We start from the raw sequence: 22,434 nt of genomic DNA on the forward strand, positions 1-22,434 counted from the left end.
TGACCTGGTCTAGTTTAATGTATACATATTAAACCAATGAAATAATTAACATTGTGACTATATTGGAATACCGGTTACTTTTTCTATCTGCTGAAAAGTAACGTTTTTGGACATCTCTGCTTTCTGCAGCACAGTGACAACATAGTACAACAATGGCTGCTAAACATTGGACATAAAAATTTGATCGAAACAAATGTTCCAATAACTACATTACTGTGTTGTCCCTTTGTCCTCTTCTCATATGTCCTTGTCTGTCACTCTACTCCTCCCTCTCTCTCTCCCCCCCCCCCCCCCCCTCTCTCTCTCTCTCTCTCTCTCTCTCTGTCTCTCTCTCTCTCTCGCTCTCCTCGTTCAGGGTTTAAAGCGTGTGGATCCAGCCTTATACTCCAGCTATACTGACAGGTAGGATGTCTCTCTCTCTCTCTCTCTCTCTGCTCTCTCTTTCTCTTTATCTTTCTAGACCCTCCAGAAAAAACGCGGGCAAAAATCCTTGATTATGCGAACTAAAATCATTGATTATGCAAAATAAAGTCATTGATTATGCGGGGGAAATCATTGATTTTGCGATGAAATATGCAACATTTTTTGTAATTTTATGCTGAAAGTTGCGGAATACGTGGAAAAAGTCGCGAAATATGTGACATGCAAAATGTGACCCCCGCATAATCTGCGGCATTTGGCTGATTATGCAGGAAATTATGCGATCGCATAATCACATTTTTCTGGAGGGTCTATTTCTTTCTCTCTCTCCCTCTCTCTCTCTCTCTTTCTCTCTCCCATTCCCTCTCTCTCTCTCTCTCTCTCTCCCTCTCTCCCTCTCTCCCTCTCTCCCTCTCCATCTCTCCCACCCTCTCTCTGCCTCACACACAGAGTGTTGTGTTGTGCTGGCAGGTGTTTTGGAGAGCAGCCGGTGGAGAAGCTGGACCTGTGCTCCATGTTGAAGAAGAAGCAGGAGAATGGATACTACCACACCGAGACCTCCCTGCAGCTCGGTGAGTCCATCTGGTTCTCTGACCCGGGGGTCCGGAGACCCTCCCCGGGGGTCCTTGAGAAGTTATGGGTCTATAGGGCTGTCACAATTATGACATAATCGCCTAATCGCAATTATTTGACATGATCGCAATTATTTCGTCATAATCGTCGTAATCGTTTCCATGTTGAAAAGAATTGTGGAAATAGCAGATCTACAAGCTCACAACGTGTCGCATCGTGACGAGTTGTAAGCTTGTAGATCGGCTATTTCCGCTATCAATGTTCTTTTTTAAGTGTAAAGTTTTCAAATATGTCTTTGTATCTTTGTGTATTTAGGTTATGTGTCATATCTGCCATGTGCAACTTCAAAGCATAAAAGGCAAACAGAAATGTAATTGTGAAAGACAAAAGACAATTAATTCGTTAATCGCAATTGTTTGAGTGACAAATTAATCAACGTATAATGCCATAATCGTGACAGCCCTATATGGGTCTGTAACTCATCTGTGCGAGTGTGCGTGCGAGCACACGTGCGTGTGTGTCGAGATTCGATGAAGCACTCTTATGTTGAATAAGAATTCCACCGATTGCTGATGCTTTGCACTGGTCGTGGAAAATCACTCATCGTACTTTCATGAGGTCCCCACTGTGCACAGAAAACTATCTTATCGAGGTGGGCGAGGCAGTTTGTTTAGTGCAGCGATGGCTGAGGGGACAAAACTCCTGCTAAAACCAACCTTGTCCCACTTCAGGGTTTGTATCTTCGCCACGAAGGCATGAGGTGGAAGTAGCGATACAGGGGATGATCAGTGTCATTTAGTATTGAGAGTGCTAAGCGTGTGATGGCTTTATTGTTCATATCAGCAAGTGTGGGTGTGGGAAGTCTGATGATCTTGGAAGCAATACGAGTAATACTGTAGAGTTTGTTTCTAATGTCACAGCTGTTGTTTTGAATATGACCTACTGTAAGGAACTGGTCTACACACGTTAAAGCTCTTCATACAGAAGGCTTTGGTAAACTGCTCACTGCGTACATTTTCACACATGGTCTGGTAATGAATTGTCAATGAGCGGGCAGGTCCTGTGAAACTGTCCCGGGGGTTGAATAGTCTTAGCAGCAAGCTAATAACTCGGAGTGTGAAGGGATGCTTTTCGTGAATGACTGGCTTTAGCTGCATCCGTATTGTTCCCTTTTGCAATGTTAAAGCTGCATTATATGTAACTTTCCTGTTCTACCCTGGATCTGGTCTAAATTTGTGTCGAAGAATAAACAAGGTTGTGTCAAAGGTTGGATCAAACAAGACACACACAGGATTTAAATGACCCAATTGAAGAGCAGCACAAGTTACAACATGACATGTGTCAACATACATGTAATGTATTCTACTGCAGTGATGCTCAAACTTTGACCGTCTCCCCTTAACTCCGACAGTGTGCGAAAGGAACCAAATGGACCCGTTAGGGTTCATTTGGTTCCATTTGCACACTGTCAGAGTTACAGACCTGTAAGGGTCAATTTAGACCCCCATGAAGGAACCTAGAGAGTCCCTGAAATCCACTTTGGGAACCACTGCCCTACCATAAACATTGGACAACATTTTTTATCTATTCACAAAGCTTTAATATTTTTCATGTTCATTGTGTAGTCTGATCGATCAGCTCCAGGGCACACTGTCTTGTGAGAGCATAGGGTGTGTTATACAAAGAATTTTGAACCTTAGAACCTTTAGAATTAATCCCGCTCTTGTAGTTTTATTGATTGAAGCTTGTTCTGTGTGAAAATGTTGTTACATTTATTTTTCTCCGCACAAATAGATTCTAATATATGTCTGATATTAACCACTTAAGCCCTGCTATTTTCACCATTTTATCGTACCGTTATTCGCAATCGAGACAAAGGTGTTAAATGATCCTGATATCGATTGGAGGTCGTATCACCCCGGTCCTGAACCCAACCCTACCTATTTGTGGAGGAAAGCTGGGAAAGGCAGACGGTATCTCTGTCTCGCGTTGTCGTTACTGTTGTGCAGAAACCTCGTATCTCCACATTTCAACTTTTTCAGTTTTTTTCTGTAAATGAACGCCCGACTTCATCATACAAGACTGTCGCACAGAACTAGTGAAAATAGCAGATCTACAAGCTCACAACGCGTCGCATCGCGACGCGTTGTGAGCTTGTTGATCGGCTATTTTCACTATTTTAAAACGGTAATAAACAAGGAACGGTTTTGCACGTGCAAGGTTTTCCGCCCGCCGGCGACCGTTTTGTTCTATTTATGGCGGTATGGATTCTATTCTATTTATATGCTGCTCTATTCCTGTCCATCATCATCAGTCCCCAGAGAGATGCTCCTTCTCAAAGAGCCTTATGCTCTTCTGAATCTCATTATGTTGTATCTGAGCATTTGGCTGTGTGTAATGTATGTATGTATAAGCGTGTTTTATAGGAGACCCATAAGTCAGAAGTTTCATTAGTCCGAAGGTTCATTAGTCCAAATTTAGTTAGGGTTACTGAGGTTAGGGTTAGAGTTAGGCATAGTATTCTTAACACATTTGCACTAATGAACCTTCGGACTAATGAACCTTCGGACCAATGCCATGGCACCGTTTTATATCTCATTATGGTGTATGTAATGTGAGCCTGTGGATGTGTGTAATGTATTGTATGTGTGAGTGAGTGAGTGTGTCTCATTATGTGTATGTATGTGGGTTTGCTGCGCACTGTATGTCCGAGTGTGTTATGCCATACATGTATATGTGTTCTATGTTATGAATTGAGTACAAAAGGACCCCAATGGAAACAAGTCACAAGCTTTCTTGGGGTTTAAATCGTCCTAACAGACCCTGTATTGAACTGTAATTTTCCTGTGCTTTTCATGGGGGGAAAACTGCTAAAACAGTATTCAGTCAATGTAAGTATTACGTAAGTAAGCAGCCTTGAGCCAAGTAGCCCAGGAGGATGTCAGGAGCCTATCACCTGTTTCTGTAGCGTGAGGCAGCACAATTACTCCCCCCCCCCCCCCCCCCACACACACACACACACACACACACACACACACACACACACACACACACACACACACACACACACACACCACAGACATGATGCTAGTACAGTATGTCACATGATATGCAAGTACACCCCCTGGACATGACTTTGATTGATTGAATGCTTTATTGAGTCAGAAACGTAAAACAAAACGAGGTACAGTCAGACATCAAGGATAAAAGGATAACACAAAAGAGTCCTTGTGTGTGGGACTTGGTTTCATTGTGGTCCTTTGTATTCAATTCATCATCATAGCATCAAAAATTAACACAATAATGCCATCGATAAATACAAAACACTACATGTCAGGAGTCTTCTACGATTTCAGGCCAAGGACCCCTTATTTTAGAGAGAGAGAGAGAGAGAGAGAGAGAGAGAGAGAGAGAGAGAGAGAGAGAGAGAGAGAGAGAGAGAGAGAGAGAGAGAGAGAGAGAGAGAGAGAGAGAGAGAGAGAGAGAGAGAGAGAGAGAGAGAGAGAGAGAGAGAGAGAGAGAGAGAGAGAGAGATATGAAGCCGGGACCCCCCATTCTCAACCTTCTCATAGATTTCATATAGTTTAATTTTTTTCATGTTGACAGCACACTCATCTCTGTATTTCGGATTCATGTCAATTTGTTTTTTTTCAGATATTTAACTACCTTTCACTCTGTACTTAGTCTGCCGATCTACAAGCTCACACCGCCTCGCGCAGAGCTTGTAGATCTGCTATTTTTGGCTAAAGTTCTCAGAATATGGACGCTAGGATTCAAGTGGTTAATATAATAAAATGAGAAACAAATTCTATCGCTCAAAGATTTGGAGGAGCCCCTGTAGTAACTCTGAGGACCCCCTAGGGGTCCCAGACCCCCTGTTGAAGACCCTTGATATTATGTAAAAAAGAGACAAAGGAAGCCAGTGGATTTTCATCTTTTAATGGATGGTCTTTGATGTACAAGAAACCCCCTGGACATAACACTCGTAAGTCACATCTTTGTTTTGACACGACAAGGGATTGAGTTCAGAGAATCCTTACCCCAACCACCAGGCGTGTGCTGGTGGTAACATTGGCCTCTGTGTGTGTGTGTGTGTGTGTGTGTGTGTGTGTGTGTGTGTGTGTGTGTGTGTGTGTGTGTGTGTGTGTGTGTGTGTGTGTGTGTGTGGGTGTGGGAGAGAGAGTGTGTGTGGCTACAACTCTTTTTTTTGCAGTATTATTTATAGCATATAGCGACATTGCATTAACTATAACACATATTTTTAAACCAAAGCAAGTTAGTTGCAAATGCAAACTGTAACATACAACGGCGACAAAGCTAGACAAAACAAGAACGATAACTCATAATAGTCAACCAAATGATCGCACGGATAAGAAATAATAGTATAAGTTAATCCTTAGATGTTCAGTTGTGGTCATGAAAGAACAAACCTAAGAAACAAAAGATGGGAACACAATGACCAAGGTGTGTCTGCAATAGTAGCCAGGTCTGGTGGTCAGTCTCTTATAGCATCAATTATAGATTAGGGATGGGACGATATGTAAATTTGATATCACGATTATTGTGACAAAAGAAATCGCGATTTACGATATTATCGCGATAATCAAAATTCGTTATCCTGGGGCGGAACATTTGCCCAAAAATAGCAGATCTACAAGGAGCTTGTAGATCGGCTATTTTTTGGCAAAGACATTTGATAGAGAGTGAAAAAAATACTATCAAGTAGGTATATTATAAGTACCTTTTACCAATAGAGGGTTTAAATGGTACTGGACATGCAGCTCAGCAAAGGTGAATTGATCCCAGTGCATGACGGAGGACGATATCATGATAAATTAAATCTCCACGATACGATTATCGTGAGTGTTTTTTTTTATCACGATAAACGATAATATTGCGTATCGTCCCATCCCTATTATAGATAGATACTTTTATTATCCCAAGGGGGAAATCATTCGCCCAGAGGCAGCACAGCAGTTTAAGGTTACAAAGTTTACGAAAGTATGAAAAATAATAAAACAAAAAGTACTGTTCTGTAAAGTGAAAAAAGCAAGGCACGAAAAAAGAACATATACACAAAGATACACAAAATACAAATAGAAGAAAACATACATAAATTGTCGAGAAAGCAGTCAATGCTCATAAGTGTCACATCACAGCACAGACAGCAATACTTAAAGCACAACTAATCAATGCAGTGCCAAACAAAAGTGTCCAAACAATCGATGTTAGTCAGTGCTACACAAGCATTTCACTGCCATGTCAAACGCATGCAATAATACTCAATACTACCTTTTTTTTGTATCTTGTGCAAATCTTTGGACACACACACACACACACACACACACACACACACACACACACACACACACACACACACACACACACACACACATCGTCGTCGTTGTCGGGTGGAAACCTCGTATCTCCAAGTTTCAAATGTGTACGTTCTTTCGCAAAGTAAAGCCCTGCTTCATCATACAAGGCCGTCGCACAAAAGTAGTGAAAACAGCAGATCTACAAGCACACAACGCCTCGCGGCGCGAGGCGTTGTGTGCTTGTAGATCGGCTGTTTTCAGTAGTTTAATCATTTTTTAAATGATAATTGCAAAACGAACGGCTTTGGACATAAAAGGTTTTCATTGTTTCTCAGAAAACAAGACATTGTAGAATGGGCCTCAGGTTAGTGGCAAGAAGGGCTACAGGTAGCTTGCGTGGTTGAACCACTAGAGGGTGCTGTGAGCTCACATACAGGCTGGATGTTATTCTCTATTCTGCTCTGGTGTGAAGTAACTAAGCACATTTACTTAAGTACTGCACTTTTTACTTTACAATTTTGAGGTATTTGTACTTTACTCGAGTATTTCCAGTTTTCATTACTTTTACATCCACTACATCTCAGAGGAGAATATTGTACTTTTACTCCACTAAATGTATTTGAAAACTTTAGTGATACTAGTTTCTTTGCCAATATAAATTATAGCATTATAAAACATTCATTAACCACTTTAGCCCTATTTTGTATCTAAGGCCATTTGAAAATAGGCGATCTACAAGCTCATAACGTGTCGCGTCATCACGCTCTAAGTGCATACAAGGTGGTGAAAATAGCCGTTCTGCAACACACTGTGAGCTTGCAGCTGAACGAATGCCAATATGCGTCCTTGACATGAAAATGTCAAAAATCTTACAACATGGTATGAATGAATCACATCTCATTTACATGAATACATAATGATGTGTGGTGAAAGGAAGAACATGGCCATGATGATGGCTTTAGGTCCTCGTCACTATTATTCCCCTCTGACACACAAAGATATCTTTTAATTCTGTTTTATTTCCATGGAAACGGTATTAGGCCTAATAAAAAAACCTTGTGGGTTAAAGGATTAGTTTTTGTGTGCGTGCGTGTTACCTTGCTTATTGTAAGTCGCTCTGGATGTGTGTGTGTGTGTGTGTGTGTGTGTGTGTGTGTGTGTGTGTGTGTGTGTGTGTGTGTGTGTGTGTGTGTGTGTGTGTGTGTGTGTGTGTGTGTGTGTGTGTGTGTGTGTGTGTGTGTGTGTGTGTGTGTGTGTTGACGTCTCATAATTGGAAACCTTGTACTGTATCTCCAGAACAGTTCCTTTTTATTTTTATGAAAGTGAAAATCGCAGATCTACAAGCTCACAACGGTATAGCGAAGTTCCACTGTTTTTAAAAGGTTTTTGAAAGCAATCATTACATGTTCAAGTCATTTGTCATATCTGCCCTATGCAACTTTTGTTTAGAAAGCCTAAAAGTCAAACAGAATAAAACAATTGTATTCATTACGGTTTGTTCCAAATGTTCAATGGTAAAGCACAATTTAATCGCAATTATTTGTATGGGAAATTAAATCGCCAAGCAAAATGTCATGATCAGCAACGCAGCCCTGAAGCAGAGAAAAACCTGACAGCATCTCTCATGTGATGTGTTACACTACACTAAGTGTAACACGCACACACACACGCACGCACGCACGCACGCACGCACACACACACACACACACACACACACATACACACACACACACACACACACACACACACACACACACACACACACACACACACACACACACACACACACACACACACACACACACACACACACACACACACGCACACACACACACACACACACGTCCCCCAAGCATTTACCAAAAATGTGTGTGTGTGCGTGTGTGCGTGTGTGCGTGTGTGCGTGCGTGCGTGCGTGCGTGCGTGCGTGCGTCCTGTCAAGCTGAGCTTGTCGGTGTGGGTGGATCTGTGCTGTCAACACGTTTTGTGGATCATTGGGCTGTCTAGTGTGTGTGCGCGTGTGTGCGTGAGAGTGTGAGTCACAGAGAGAGAGAGAGGGGAGATGTCATACTTGTTGAAATGCTTTTTTGGAGAGTTGTTCTGTTTCCATAAGGCCTCAGATTGAGCAGGTGTGAAAAGCAGAGAGGGAACGTTCACATCACCATGTGAATACATAATCTGCTGCTGCTGGAGGATTGCACTTCTGTCTGTTTGGTTCACTCACACACGCATGGATTATGGTTCTCTGTCGCCGCCACTGATTTCAGTTCAGTGCAGAGAGTGTTAGAGAGGCAGGGTCTGAAATTTCCAAACGGGGCTTTTGGAGAAAATACGGAAAATAGCCAACCTCCAAGCTCACAACGCGTCGAACTGCGACGCGTTGTGAGCTTGGAGGTTGGATATTTTCGGTGCTTGATACCACACTGAACTAAGCATAATTAAGTCAATGCTGGAGATGTGGCGTAAGGACGTGGATTTCTACACAGAGAGGGCAATTCTTTCAACATAAGATGTTCAGGAGAGTTTGGACAAGGCAGCTCTCTTGAATGCTGCCTTCAGGTATGGCATGGCAAGAGGGCGTTTGCATTTCTTTCACCATAGTGAAAACTGCATTCATGGTCTGGAGGAGAGGGCACTTTTTACAGACGGGTAAAAGGGGCAGGGGCTCAAGCCACATTTGATGTCTATGTGCAGTGCACATGCCTGATTTCAGTCATTTGTATTCTGTAGAAGTGGGCATGTATTCTATGGGTGTGTTATGGGTGTGTTGTGTACCAGAAAATAGGCTTACATGCTTACAACACGTAACGCTGCGACTTGTTGTAAGCATGTAGATTTTTTAAAGAGAATTATCCACAACTTTCCAACGTCCCATCGTGCATTGCGCAGAAGTTGCACGGAGCTTCCGGCGCCGCAGCCGAGTGTGATCTACAAGCTCACAACGGTTGCATCTGCGACGCGCCGTGAGCTTGTATGTCTGCTGTTAACCGGAAGTGTGGTGCAAAGAATTCTCCAGTAAATTCCCGCGGAAAGAGGTGGGTACAGTACAACAGCAGGTAGTTCCAACTAAGCAATCTGATTGGATGACATAGCCATAGAAAAATCAGCTGTTTTCATGGGAAGTTCAGGGACATAGTAGCTAAATCTGGTATTTAAAAAAAATATTAATTTCTATTGAATATAATTAACATGAAATTGAGCTACCTGTTTTTTTGTTTTTGTTCATCAGTTCATTGTTGTATAATCCCAATATTGCACTGGACGGTGTGCTTTTACCCTGATTATCAGCACTTCAGCGCTGCTTACAGAACTGTGCTAATAGATTATGAAACACATGTGCTAGTGTGTGGGTGGTAGGGGGTGCCTGTTTCACGCTGTGTTCATAAATCGCAGATTTAGGACATGTTACAGCTGTGAGATTTTGTTTTAGCGTTAATCCCATGAGCACTGAGAATGACTCTGCCAAGTTTTTTTTACCCTGAAAGATTAGATTATTATAAGATGTACTGTATAAACCTCTTATCTCCAAGTATTAACTTTTTGTGTTTGGACATAATTATGAGGTCTTATATACAGTATATAGGTATTCAAATTTGTGGATAATGTGCTGTGAGATTAGTCATCATCTAGACATGCCCACAAGTGACCAAACTAGAACCTAAAGGCTGTTTTATAATAGCTCATAGATCTGCTATTTCCAGCACTCTACACTGGTAGGCAACTACAGTAGGGTTAAATCAGGCTCAGGGATGCACCTACGCAATGTTAGTGGTGGCTGAATCTATTCCAATGTTAGTGGTGGGTGAATATATTCCAATGTTAGTGGTGGGTGAATATATTCCAAGTGTGTGTGTGTGTGTGTGTGTGTGTGTGTGTGTGTGTGTGTGTGTGTGTGTGTGTGCGTGTGCGTGCGTGTGTGTGTGCACGTGCGTGTGCATGTTGATACCAGAGCACCAGCCTAACACACCCGCCGTGCAAACATGACAGAGATAAATATCCTCTCCCCTCGTCCCTAGCTGTCTCCTCCCTCTCCACACACACACACACACACACACACACACACACACACACACACACACACACACACACACACACACACACACACACACACACACACACACACACACACACACACATACACATATTCTGTGCATCTTTGACCTTGAAATGGAACCCGCGGAGGAATGCACACGCTGGGAAATACACACGCACACACACACACACACACACACACACACACACACACACACACACACACACACACACACACACACATGCACACATGCATGCACAGACGCAGCACACATACACACAAGTGCATATGGTGTTGACAGCAGATCGATGCAGGCTAGACTGATGGTCTCAGGAGGTGTCACAGGGGATGATTCACACACACACACACACACACACACACACACACACACACACACACACAGAGAGAGACACACACGCACACAGGTGAGGGGGCAGTGACTCAGGAGGACACTTGGGACCAGAAGGTTCCCAGTTTGATCCCGGGCTCCCCAGAGTTGGAGTCGAAGTGTCCTTGAGCAAGACTCTGAAGCCCTATTTGCTCCCGATGAGCAGGTTGGTGCCTTGCATGGTTTCCTCTGCCATCAGTGTATGAATGTGTGTGTACAGTAGGCTATGTGAATGGGTGAATGCATGGGTCAGCAACCCATGGCTCTAGAGCCGCATGCGGCTCTTTAGCGCCACCCCAGTGGCTCCCTGGAGCTTATTCAAAAATGTATGAAAATGGAAAAAGATGGGGGGAAAAAAATGTATTTTTTGTTTTAACGATTTTTTTATCGTCACTGTCAGGCAGAAACCTTGTATCTCCAAGTTTCAAATGTGTATGTTTTTTTTTCTCGCAAAGTAAAGCCCTGCTTCATCATACAAGACTGACACACAAAAGTAGTGAAAACAGCAGATCTACAAGCACACAACGCCTCGCGGTGCGAGGCGTTGTGTGCTTGTAGATCGGCTGTTTTCACTTGTTTAGTTATTTTTTTAAATGATAAATACAAAATCAAGTTTTGGACATACAAGGTTTCCACCCGACAACGACGATATACAAGGCTTTTATATTTTTTTGCGGCTCCAGACAGATTTGTTTTGTTTTTTTTTGGTCCAATATGGCTCTTTTAACATTTTGGGTTGCCGAACCCTGGGTGAATGTAATGCGAATCATTGTAAAGCACCTTGGATAAAGGTGCCATATAATTGCACCATTTACCATTTACAGGCAGGTTTGTTTGTGTGGACAGAGCCGCCCCCATCACGTTTCCCTCCACACAAAGGCACACTACAGCTGTAGCCTGGGAGGTTGGTGGACAGTATGTTCAACTCTTTTCCCACAGACCCTGACTAAAGAACGGATGACCGCAGAGACAAATTCTTGGTCCTGGAAATAGCTATGCTCCAACATCTGGATTTGTCCGTTTGTCCAACGTTTGTTGTACGCCCAGCGTCACATTGGCCAAGCTTTGCACTTAATGAAATTAACACTTAAGTGTGATTTATTTTTTTCCTGTGTGAATGAAAATACGATAGACCACCCCTCCACGTGTCTTTTGTTTACATCCTGGTCACATATGGTACGTTCCGTGGGTAAGAAAAAAAACCCTGGCACAGGCAGATGAATTGATTACTGAATACGTGTCAGTTGATGCGTTTATTACACCATCACAATCATTTTAAGCACTTTGTCAATTTGTATGTCGGCTATTCAAAACATAGCAGATGTACAAGCTCACAGTGCAAGCTTGTTTGGTAGCCGATCTGCAACCTCACAGTGCTTGTAGATCATGCCTTGTTATGCACCACGTTTTGAGCCAGTCGATCGGCTATTTTGGAATGATGATGTGTCGCCATTTTCAAATGGCCAAGGTATGAAATAGGTCTAAATTGTTTTATCAATGTTTCATAATATTACAATTTATATCTGCCAAGTAACTAGTATCTAAAGTTTTCAAATACTTGTAGTGGAGTAAAAGTACTATATTTGGATCCGAGATGTAGTGGAATAAAAGAACTATATTTGGATCCGAGATGTAGTGGAGTAGTAAAAGTATTATTGGAAATACTCAAGTAAAGTACAACTACCTCAACATTGTACCTAAAGGACAACTTTAGTTTTTTACAACAAGGGTTCATATTTTAGATTGTAACTAAAGAATATAAAAAATGTTTTTGTTAAAAGTATTTAATTTACTTCTTTCTATTGTTTTAGAGATTCTTATTTCAGTGTTTTGGGGCATGCGTACAAGTGGCTAAATATGTCTTTTTACACAGAATAAGCCCATTCCCAAGATACAACGCAACCTTTCATGGTTGGATGTGACTTATGGGGGCTAGAAGTGTTACTGTAAATAGCAATAAAGAAACTGCGAGCTTATTGTGTCTAAAAAAGACACATTTAGCCACTTGTACGCATGCCCCCATGCGTACGCATGCCCCACATTTTAGCACGGTAAACGCGATAAAACAATAGAACGAAGCAAATGAAAACATTTCAACACTCACTTTTTCTTTAATCTAATTACAATCTAAAATATGAACCCTTGTTGTAAAAAAACAAAGTTGTCCTTGAAGTGCAGTGCAGTAATGTTCTTAGTTACTTCACACCACTGCTGACAGCTAGCTACTGTAGGATATCAGTGTCAGATGGATGTCAGACTGACAGAGTGCTCGCTAGGCAGGTGAATCCAGTGTACTTTCAGATTGCATTTGCTGGTGATGTTTGCACAGTTCAGTTGTTGCCCGGGTGATTATCCTCAGCCTCTGTCCGGAACGGGCCGGTCGCCCGGCCGCTCCGCCACTCTGGGGTTATTACTACCATGTTACAATGTCAATCTGACATTAATCCGGAGAACCAATCCTAGCACAACAATCCTCTGGACGGGGAGAGAGCCAGAGAGAGAAAGAGAGAGCAGACAGTAATCATCCATCATGGAATGATCCGGAGAGAGAGTGATACTTCCCACAGATTGCAATCACCCAATGAGAGATTGAAAACATGACTAATGACAAACAACTCCCGTATCTGCTGGAGTGCGACAGCGTGCAAACACAGCGGGAAGATTTGTGAGCTGCTGTTGTGACAGGAGAAGGATGTCCGATGGAACACAAGGACTACAAATCGTCGTGTGTGTCCCTGCACTGTTCCCAGTGACCTCGGTACATGTAGATCATACATGGGCAACTGGCGAGATCTAAAGGTCAGAGGTCAAAAGTCAGAGGGTAAAAGTTGTTCGGCATGAGGAGATGCATACGTATATACAGGTTTCATGGCTGTACCTCAAACAGAGCATGAGCTATACAGTACCTGTTCAAATTTCGCACTTTCGAAGGCTTCCTACAGCGCCACCATTTGGCCGATTGCTGTAAAAAGTAATAGCACACGTCGCCACAGTAAGCTGAACACATTGATGTTTTTATTTTCATTTTCTGTCTAAGTATGTAGGAGTAGAAAGGTGCCCAAGTTTTGAGGAGAACTTGATATGCCTGCCTAGTATAGAAATAATGACAATATCTAAAGTGTGCTCGAGCCCACAATAACAAAAATAAAAAGCAAAAATAGCAAAAATAGCCGATCTACAAGCTCAAAACGCATCACGCTGCGATGCGTTTTGAAGCTTGTAGATCTGCTATTTTTGCTTCTTTTGTATAAGATACTAGAATGACAAAGTAAGACGTAGCAATATGCAATGTGGCTCTCTGGAGTGAAGGTGGAAATATAGTGGCCCTCGCCATCATCAAAGTTGCCCACCCCTGATGTAGATATACTGCACATACAGACAGAGCAACTACCTTTAAATCAACACCTTCTTTCTATGGCCATGTCCCATCGCGGTCGCCACAGAAGATCATAATGTCTAAGTTACAGTTTACAGTTTAGGCATTTAGCAGACACTTTTAATCCAAAGCGACTTTCAGTGTTGATTTCGTCGACTAAAACTACGATAATTTATTTTCGCCGACTTTTTCACTGACAAAAAACGAATAAAAGCTAAATAAAAACTGCAGCCACAATGACTAAATATTTTTGACAATTTCGTCAAAACTGAACTAAAATGTTACGGAGGGACTAGTGGAGAAGAAATCCAGTAGAAATAAAAGATGAGTAATTTTCTGTTTGGTTGCGCTCGGGTGTTGCACTCTGAAATTAGCAGATCTAGCTCACAACTAGCTCACATAATATAGCTCACAACGCGTCGCAGTGAGCTTGTAGATCGGCTATTTTCAGCACACAACCAAGTGTAAAATCAGGTATTACAACGCCATCAAGTCCCACCACCAAAAACACTTTTGTCAATGAAATCAAATGTTGATATTTTGTCGATTAAATCAACGCTGATGTTTCCGTCTGCTTCTGTTCTGTGCATCTTCCTCGGTCCACTCCGGCCCACATGCATGTCCTCTCTCACCGCATCCATAAACCTCCTCTTCTCCTCTTACCTAGCAGTTAACATCTTCAGCATCCTTCTCCCTATGAGCCCCTCATCTCCAGTGGTGGTAACTAAGTACATTTACCTAAGTAATGTACTTGTTCTGTAAATGTACTACATTTTTAGGTATTTGTACTTTACTTGAGTATTTCCAATTTCCAATATCCAATACTTCTACTCCACTACATCTCGGATCAAAATGTTGTACTTTTACTCCGCTACATTTATTTGAAAACTTTAGTTACTAGTTGCTTTGCAGTTGTAAACTATAATATTATAAAACACACATTAACCCACTTTAGCCCTATTTTATACCTTGGCTATTTGAAAATAGCAGATCTACAAGCTCACAACGCGTCACATCGTGACGCGTTGTGAGCTTGTAGATCTTCTATTTTCAAACATTTAGTACTTTTACTTTTGGTACTTTAAGTACATTTCGATGTCAATACTTTCATACATTTACTCAAGTACATTTTGAATTCTGGACATTTACTTGTACCGGAGTATATCTACAGTGCAGTATTTATACTTTTATTTAAGTATAAAATGTGAGTACTTTTTCCACCTCTGCTCATCTCAGCCCAAACCATCTCAACCTCGCCTCTCTTGCTCTATCCCCAAAAACCTTCTAACCTGGGCTGATCCTCTAATGCAGGCGTTTTCAACTCATAATTACATAACATCACAATCACATCATTATTAGAATTCTTTAAAGGAGCTATAGTCAACTTTTTTCTTGAAAAACGGACGCTAAAATAAAAATAATGTTTTCAAAAAAATGTTTTATAAAAAAGATTAAGCTTCATATATAAGTGTTTCTATTAAAAAAAATGACCACAAAAAGCGTAAAATAATGATAAAATAATCATTTTGGCCATCGTCAGGCTGACTTTGTTTACATCCCTCATCAATCCATATAAAAGAATAGAAGAAGGATATAAGTCAGCCTGACAAAGGCCAAAATGATTATATTATCATTATTTGACACATTCATTTTTGAATAGAAACACATATATGTAATAAAACATTTTTGACATTATTTTTATTCTAGCGTCGGTTTTTCAAGAACAAGTTGATTATAGCTCCTTTAAGCAAACATTTTGAACATAAATCTTGGCCCTTGGCACAAATTATTTTGAGACTGAGCTGTCAACGAACTGTGAATCATCACATTTGACCTTTGACATAAATCTCTCTCAGGCTCTGCGGGTGTGTGCGCGCGTCTCTCTCTACCCCCCCCCCCCCCCGTCTCTCTAGCAGTGTTGTGTATGTGCTGAGGCAGAGATGTCGTAGGAAATCATCTTAAACAAGACAATTTCAGCGGCGTCTGTCCACTCCTATTTACACTGACGGACACAACACCACTCACATGTAGGTCACTGGAAAGCACGCACGCACGCACGCACGCACGCACGCACGCACACAGACAGACAGACGGACAGACACACAGACACAGACACACACAGACAGACAGACAGACAGACAGACAGACAGACAGACAGACAGACACACAGACAGACACACACAAGAAATACAAGAGTGATGTCTTGGAACGTGATGTTACCGAACTGTGTGTGTGTGTGTGTGTGTGTGTGTGTGTGTGTGTGTGTGTGTGTGTGTGTGTGTGGGTGTGTGGGTGTGTGGGTGCGTGCATGTGCGTGCGCTCGGCTAGTGAGTCTCACATGACTCATTATGTTGTTCTCATGTATTAAATCGAGGCTAGAATTCTTCCCTCTTTCTCTCTGTCTCTCTCTCGTTACACAATGGTAGATACGACACAAGCCTGCAAGCCGTGTTAATGGCGCCTTGGTGTTTGAACAAAGGCGATGTAAACAGTCTTAATGGAGCCGTTTCATTTATGGGCAGCTGTACAACTTATCTCTGTTGTATGTCACATGTTAGAAGCCATAGGCCTATAGCTAAAGATCACAGTATGGCTACTGTTGTTTTATATCACATATAGAAGCCGTAGGCCTAGCTAAACATCACAGCATGACTACTACTGTTGTTTTATATCATATCTTGAAGACACAGGCCCATGGCTGAACATCACAGTATGACTACTGTTGTATATCACAGATAGAAGAAGTACTCGGATGTTTTGCTTAACAACTTGGGTGCCAAACTCGTTCAGTAACGAGTTAAGGCCACTAGGGGTCACCATGCCAAAAGGAGTTGTCTCGTTCCTGAACGAGACAACGAAGGGTTAACTCTACGTGCAGCTGCCTGCCCTCTGAATGACCCGAGTCCATACGTCACCCCGTAGCTGAGAGAGAGAGAGAGAGAGAGAGAGAGAGAGAGAGAGAGAGAGAGAGAGAGAGAGAGAGAGAGAGAGAGAGAGAGAGAGAGAGAGAGAGAGAGAGAGAGAGAGAGAGAGAGAGAGAGAGAGAGAGAAAATGGCAGCTGGTTGCATTGATTTCCATTCTACTCTGAAACATAAAAAGGGATTTATCTATGAATGAGGTGAAAAGAACTCCAGGGAAGCAGAGATCTGATTGTTTTCACTGCGACACTTTACCGCGATGGTCGGCCGCGGTTTGGATTTTAGTTTTGCGAGCGTTTGTAAACAAATGGATTATCTTCCTCAATCGTCAGTGGACACCCACATGCACACGCACGAAGCTTCCGAGGCTCTTCAAAATAAAGCGTGAGTGAACGGCGGGCAGCAGCAACAGCTAGAAATATTATAAACCTGAGCATCCCATGTGTTAAGTAAAGGCAGCAATACCACAATGCAAAGATACTTTTGTTACAAGTAAAAGTCCTCTATTAAAAAGTGTGGACGCCACTACAAAGCGGATCTAAAAAGCTTACAATGCCTCACAATGCAACGGCTAGGCTATTTACGAATAGCATGCTGTAAGTATGCAACTATGCATTTTTGGCTTAATTGGTCAATGTATGTTTTCTAATAATAATCTCAGTCTCCAAAGTAACTATGATTTTATATAATGGTAGTTATAGAAAGTCGAAATAAAAACATTTGCCTACATTCTGTAGTGGAGAACAAGTAAACTATATATACAAAATATATAGTATACCAGTAAGACGCCCTAAGGGCGATACGCAAGGTTGTGCTGAAACAACAGAGTTTGACACAATATGTCCATGTATGGGCATTCCCAGATATGGGTTTAATATTGATGACATCAGGGATCTCCATATATGGGCATACAAGGGACAAGGTCGGAATTCATTTGCAAGTGTCACCTGCGTCGCGACAACCACACTGGTTACCTTGAGACTGGCATTATGTCCATATATGGGCATTCCCAGAAATGGGCTTAACATTGATGACATCGGGGATTTTGGCCATATATGGAGTGTGACATGAGGCGTGACGGACGAACATGATCTGCAGGTTTTCATACTAAATGCGACTAAATGCACGCACGCACACACACACACACACACACACATTTAACGTCATGGCTGTACAGTATAAAAGGGGAGATGAATATCATCTCTTAGAAGACCGCTATACAGCCTCTGACCGGCCCTATTGACATTTAGAATGCACACACACACACACACACACACACACACACACACACACACACACACACACACACACACACACACACACACACACACGGATGGATTGATAAATAGCCACATGCTTGCACAGACACACACCACCATATCGTCGTTGTCGGGTGGAAATCGTGTATGTCCAAAACCGTTCGTTTTGTATTTATCATTTAAAACAATGAACTAAACTAGTGAAAACAGCTGATATACAAGCACACGTTGTGTGCTTGTAGATCTGCTGTTCTCACTAGTTTTGTGTGATGGCCTTGTATGATGAAGCAGGGCTTTACTTAGCGAAAAAAACATAGAAATTTGAATCTTGGAGATACAAGGTTTCTGCCCGGCAGTGACGATATATTAAACCCTGTCTCTCCAGCTCGTCTAGCGAACAGAAAATAACATTTCCCGGTTCAGGATACCAATTTGTATCCTATCAGGACAGAGAGAGAACTCACAGATACCGTTATCTGCTTCGGTTTTACACTGCTCCAGTTCCAATCCATTTTGACTGACCATTTTTATGCCTTTGCTTTCTCATGAGGCTAGCCGTGTGTGTGTGTGTGTGTGTGTGTGCCTATCAGGACAGAGAGAGAACTCACAGATACCGTTATCTGCTTCGGTTTTACACTGCTCCAGTTCCAATCCATTTTGACTGACCATTTTTATGCCTTTGCTTTCTCATGAGGCTAGCCGTGTGTGTGTGTGTGTGTGTGTGTGTGTGTGTGTGCGCGCGCGTGCGTGCGTGCGTGCGTGTGTTTATAAATTATGATTAAAAAGAGAGAGGGCCGCACACCTCTTCTTTCTTTTCAATCATTGTTATCTGCATGGTCAGCACCTCACCAACGTAGGCGTGCGCTCCTCCTTTTGTGCTTTCTTGTTGTCCGTTGTTGCTGGTCGACTTGACATGCAGAATGGCCCATGTTAGTCCATGGGCCAGACAGGTTGTCGGTATCAAAAAGGTGGCAAAGGTTACCATGCATTTTTGAAAAGCTCTATATCTGTAGATTATATTTTGGTATGATAACCCTTTCTGAGACACAGCTAAATTGGTGTTATCAGCCTCTGGAGTTGGTGTCCCATTAACATTACTTTACAGGAGAAAAGGTAAAACAAAATAATCTGCTTTTAGTAGCATAAGAGGGGTCAAACTAGGGGGTTTTCATGATGCCGAATCCATTGCAAGCATCTGTTTTGCACAAAAAAACATTCCTTGGGCTATAAATGGCCTTGCTTGCAATGGATTCGGCATCATGACAAACCCCTAGTTTGACCCCTCTTATGCTACTAAAAGCAGATTATTTTTGTGCTTTTTTTCCCTGTAATGTAAAGTTAATGGGACACCAACTCCAGAGGCTGATAACACCAATTTAGCTGTGTCTAAGAAAGGGTTATCATACCAAAATATAATCTACAGATATAGAGCTTTTCAAAAATGCATGGTAACCTTTGCCACCTTTTTGATACCGACAACCCATCTGGCCCATGGACAATGTGCGTGCCACCAAAACTGTGGGAAAAGTAGTGCGGCAACATCAAGTATATCTAGGGAGAGAAAGAAAGAAAGAAAGAAAAGAAGAAAGAAAGAAAGAAAGAAAGAAAGAAAGAGCACACTAATGAACAGAAAAGAAAGAAAACAACATATCATCACTGTCAGGCCAGAAACCTTGTATCTCCGAGTTTCAAATGTGTATGTTTTTTGGTAAAGCAAAGCCCTACTTCATCATACAAGGCCGTCGCACACAATATTGATAACTGCAGATCTACAAGCACACAACGCTTCACGATGCGAGGCGTTGTGTGCTTGTAGATCGGCTGTTTTTACTAGTTTTATACATTTTTTTTAGATGTTACATACAAAACGAACGGTTTTGGACATACAAGGTTTCCACCCGACAACGACAATATTATCAATTTACAAAAACAACTGCACCCCCTTTGAACCCTTGAACAGATGGAGGAGGAAGATGAACAGATGACAGAGGAGGAGAGGGGGGGCTGGGGGGGGGGGGGGGGGGGTGGAGAATCATGATGTTTGATGAGTGTGAAACACAGCTGTAAAGAGTGATAAGTGGATAAGAGAGAGAGAGAGAGAGAGAGAGAGAGAGAGATCTTATACCAAGCTACCCTTGAATACATTTACACAGTAGTAGTACTATTCTTAATAACAAGTGAAAATGTGTCGCAACGTAACACAGCTCTGCGTTTAACACATTCATCTATTCCCCTTTTAATTATACACACATGTGTCGGTTTTGATTGCTTTCATCTGACACCTGCCTCGGCGGTGTAACGGTATGTTTTTTTCTCTCACGCCGACACAGGCTGAATTAAATGGAATAGAATTGAGGGGGAGGCGAGGTTGGAAAGAGAAGGGGCTGTCGGAGCATGAACAGAGGCAGGGGGAGGGTATCGAAGATGTGGGGGAAACAAGGCAACCAGACAGAGGGAGTTTAGCATCAGTTTCAAACGGAATTGACGCTAAACTGAGGTAAATTAAATGAGAGACAGAGAGAGAGAGAAAACCGTGGGCTGCCTGTCAGACAGTGAGGTAAATGAGTGAAGATGGGAGGATGGGGATTGTGTGTGTGTGTGTGTGTGTGGTGGGGGGAGGGGGTGCAACAGAGAGAGTAGGGCTTGGGGGCAGCGACGTTCAGAGAATGTTAGAGAGGCAGGGGCTGAAATTCCTAAAAGGGTCTTTTGGATAAAATATCGGAAATAGCAGACCTCCAAGCTCACAACGCGTCGCGCTGCGACGCGTTGTGAGCTTGGAGGTCGGCTATTTCCGATGCTTGATACCACTCTGAACTAAAGCTTAATCAAGTCAGTACTGGAGATGTGGCGTAACGGCATGGATTTCTACATACAGAAAGGGAAATCATTTCAACATAAGATGCTGCATTCAAGTTCAGGAGAGTTTGGACAAGGCAATTCTCTTGAACGCTGCCTTCAGGTATGGCATGGAAAGAAGGCATTTGCTTTTCTTTCACCATAGTAAAAACTGCATTCATGGTCTGGAGAGAGAGGGCACTTTTTACAGACGGATAAAAGGACAGGGGCTCAAGCCCACTTTGATGTCTATGTGTGCACGTGCCTGCTGGGGGTTGGTGGGAGAGCCAGCCAATACATTGCGGTCCCTGAGGTGTTTAATGTGAGCCTCAGATATACGGTGACAAATCAAACACAATACTCCTCTCTCTCTCTCTCTCTCTCTCTCTCTCTCTCTCTCTCTCTCTCTCTCTCTCTCTCTCTCTCTCTCTCTTTCTTTCTCTGAGGGCTGAGGGTTTACAAGCACATTAACTCTCCCCACGCTTTGAACGATAACGCTCGCCCCATTTTTTACAGAACCTCGATGCCAATACGGCGCTCGTTCGGTTCGTTCGTCTGATGACTGTAAGCTGATGAGGGGTCGCGCGGCCGTTTACTGTAAACACATTTTCCGCTGTGATGGTGTAAAAAATCCATTATGCGTTAGATCAACGGAGAACAATTCACTTCCTTGTTGATTTCCTCTGGCCCGGAGGCTCTGTAGCCAGTGACTGCTCTGAATGTACGGCAACACATAGCAGGACAATTCACATTCATTCTCGCATGACGCCGCCCTCTGCTGCCTGGCAGACCAAAGTGCACTATTGCACAACCAAAAAATAAATAAATAAATAAATAAATGTCTGTCTGTCTATCTACTATAACGTCGCAAAGGTAAGCCGCTTTTGATGGCGCCAGACCCAATAAATAAATAAATAATCTGGCAGTAGGAGAGTTAACCTCGTCCACCTCCCTCCTCTGGTCCCGTGTGTCGTTGGAGGCGACAGTTGCAGAAATATATCAGCAGCAGCAAAGCCATTTACTTCTCCCTAATGGTCTGCATGCCGGTCTGAGTTCCTTTTTTTGTGTAACACTTTTTTTTTGGGGGGGGGGTCTCGATTAAAAACATTAATCTAATTAATTAGAGGCAATGTAATGAATTCATTAAAACTAATCTCATGTTTAATCGCGTACAAATATTTGACCTGAGAAGCCAGTTTATTTTAACCCATTTAGGCCTAGGATTATTGACTGCTTTAACTACTGACAAATAGCAGATATACAAGCTCAGTCTTTGAATATATCTACTTACAAGCGAACATTTGTAAATCAAA

The 22,434-nt window shown here is 42.4% G+C and overlaps 1 protein-coding gene across 1 annotated transcript in view; it reads left to right on the forward strand.

Moving 5' to 3' along the window:
* The window catches only part of akap7 (A-kinase anchoring protein 7), a 131,007-nt gene that overhangs the window by 33,267 nt on the left and 75,306 nt on the right, over positions 1–22,434 (forward strand). Inside the window, exons 8-9 of the mRNA XM_080744621.1 lie at positions 356–402; positions 892–992. Of these exons, the coding sequence (XP_080600747.1) occupies positions 356–402; positions 892–992 (148 nt within the window). The remainder of the gene's footprint in view (positions 1–355; positions 403–891; positions 993–22,434) is intronic.

Source organism: Nannobrachium achirus, assembly GCF_963921795.1.
Source record: "Nannobrachium achirus genome assembly, chromosome: 16".
NCBI lineage: Eukaryota > Metazoa > Chordata > Actinopteri > Myctophiformes > Myctophidae > Nannobrachium > Nannobrachium achirus.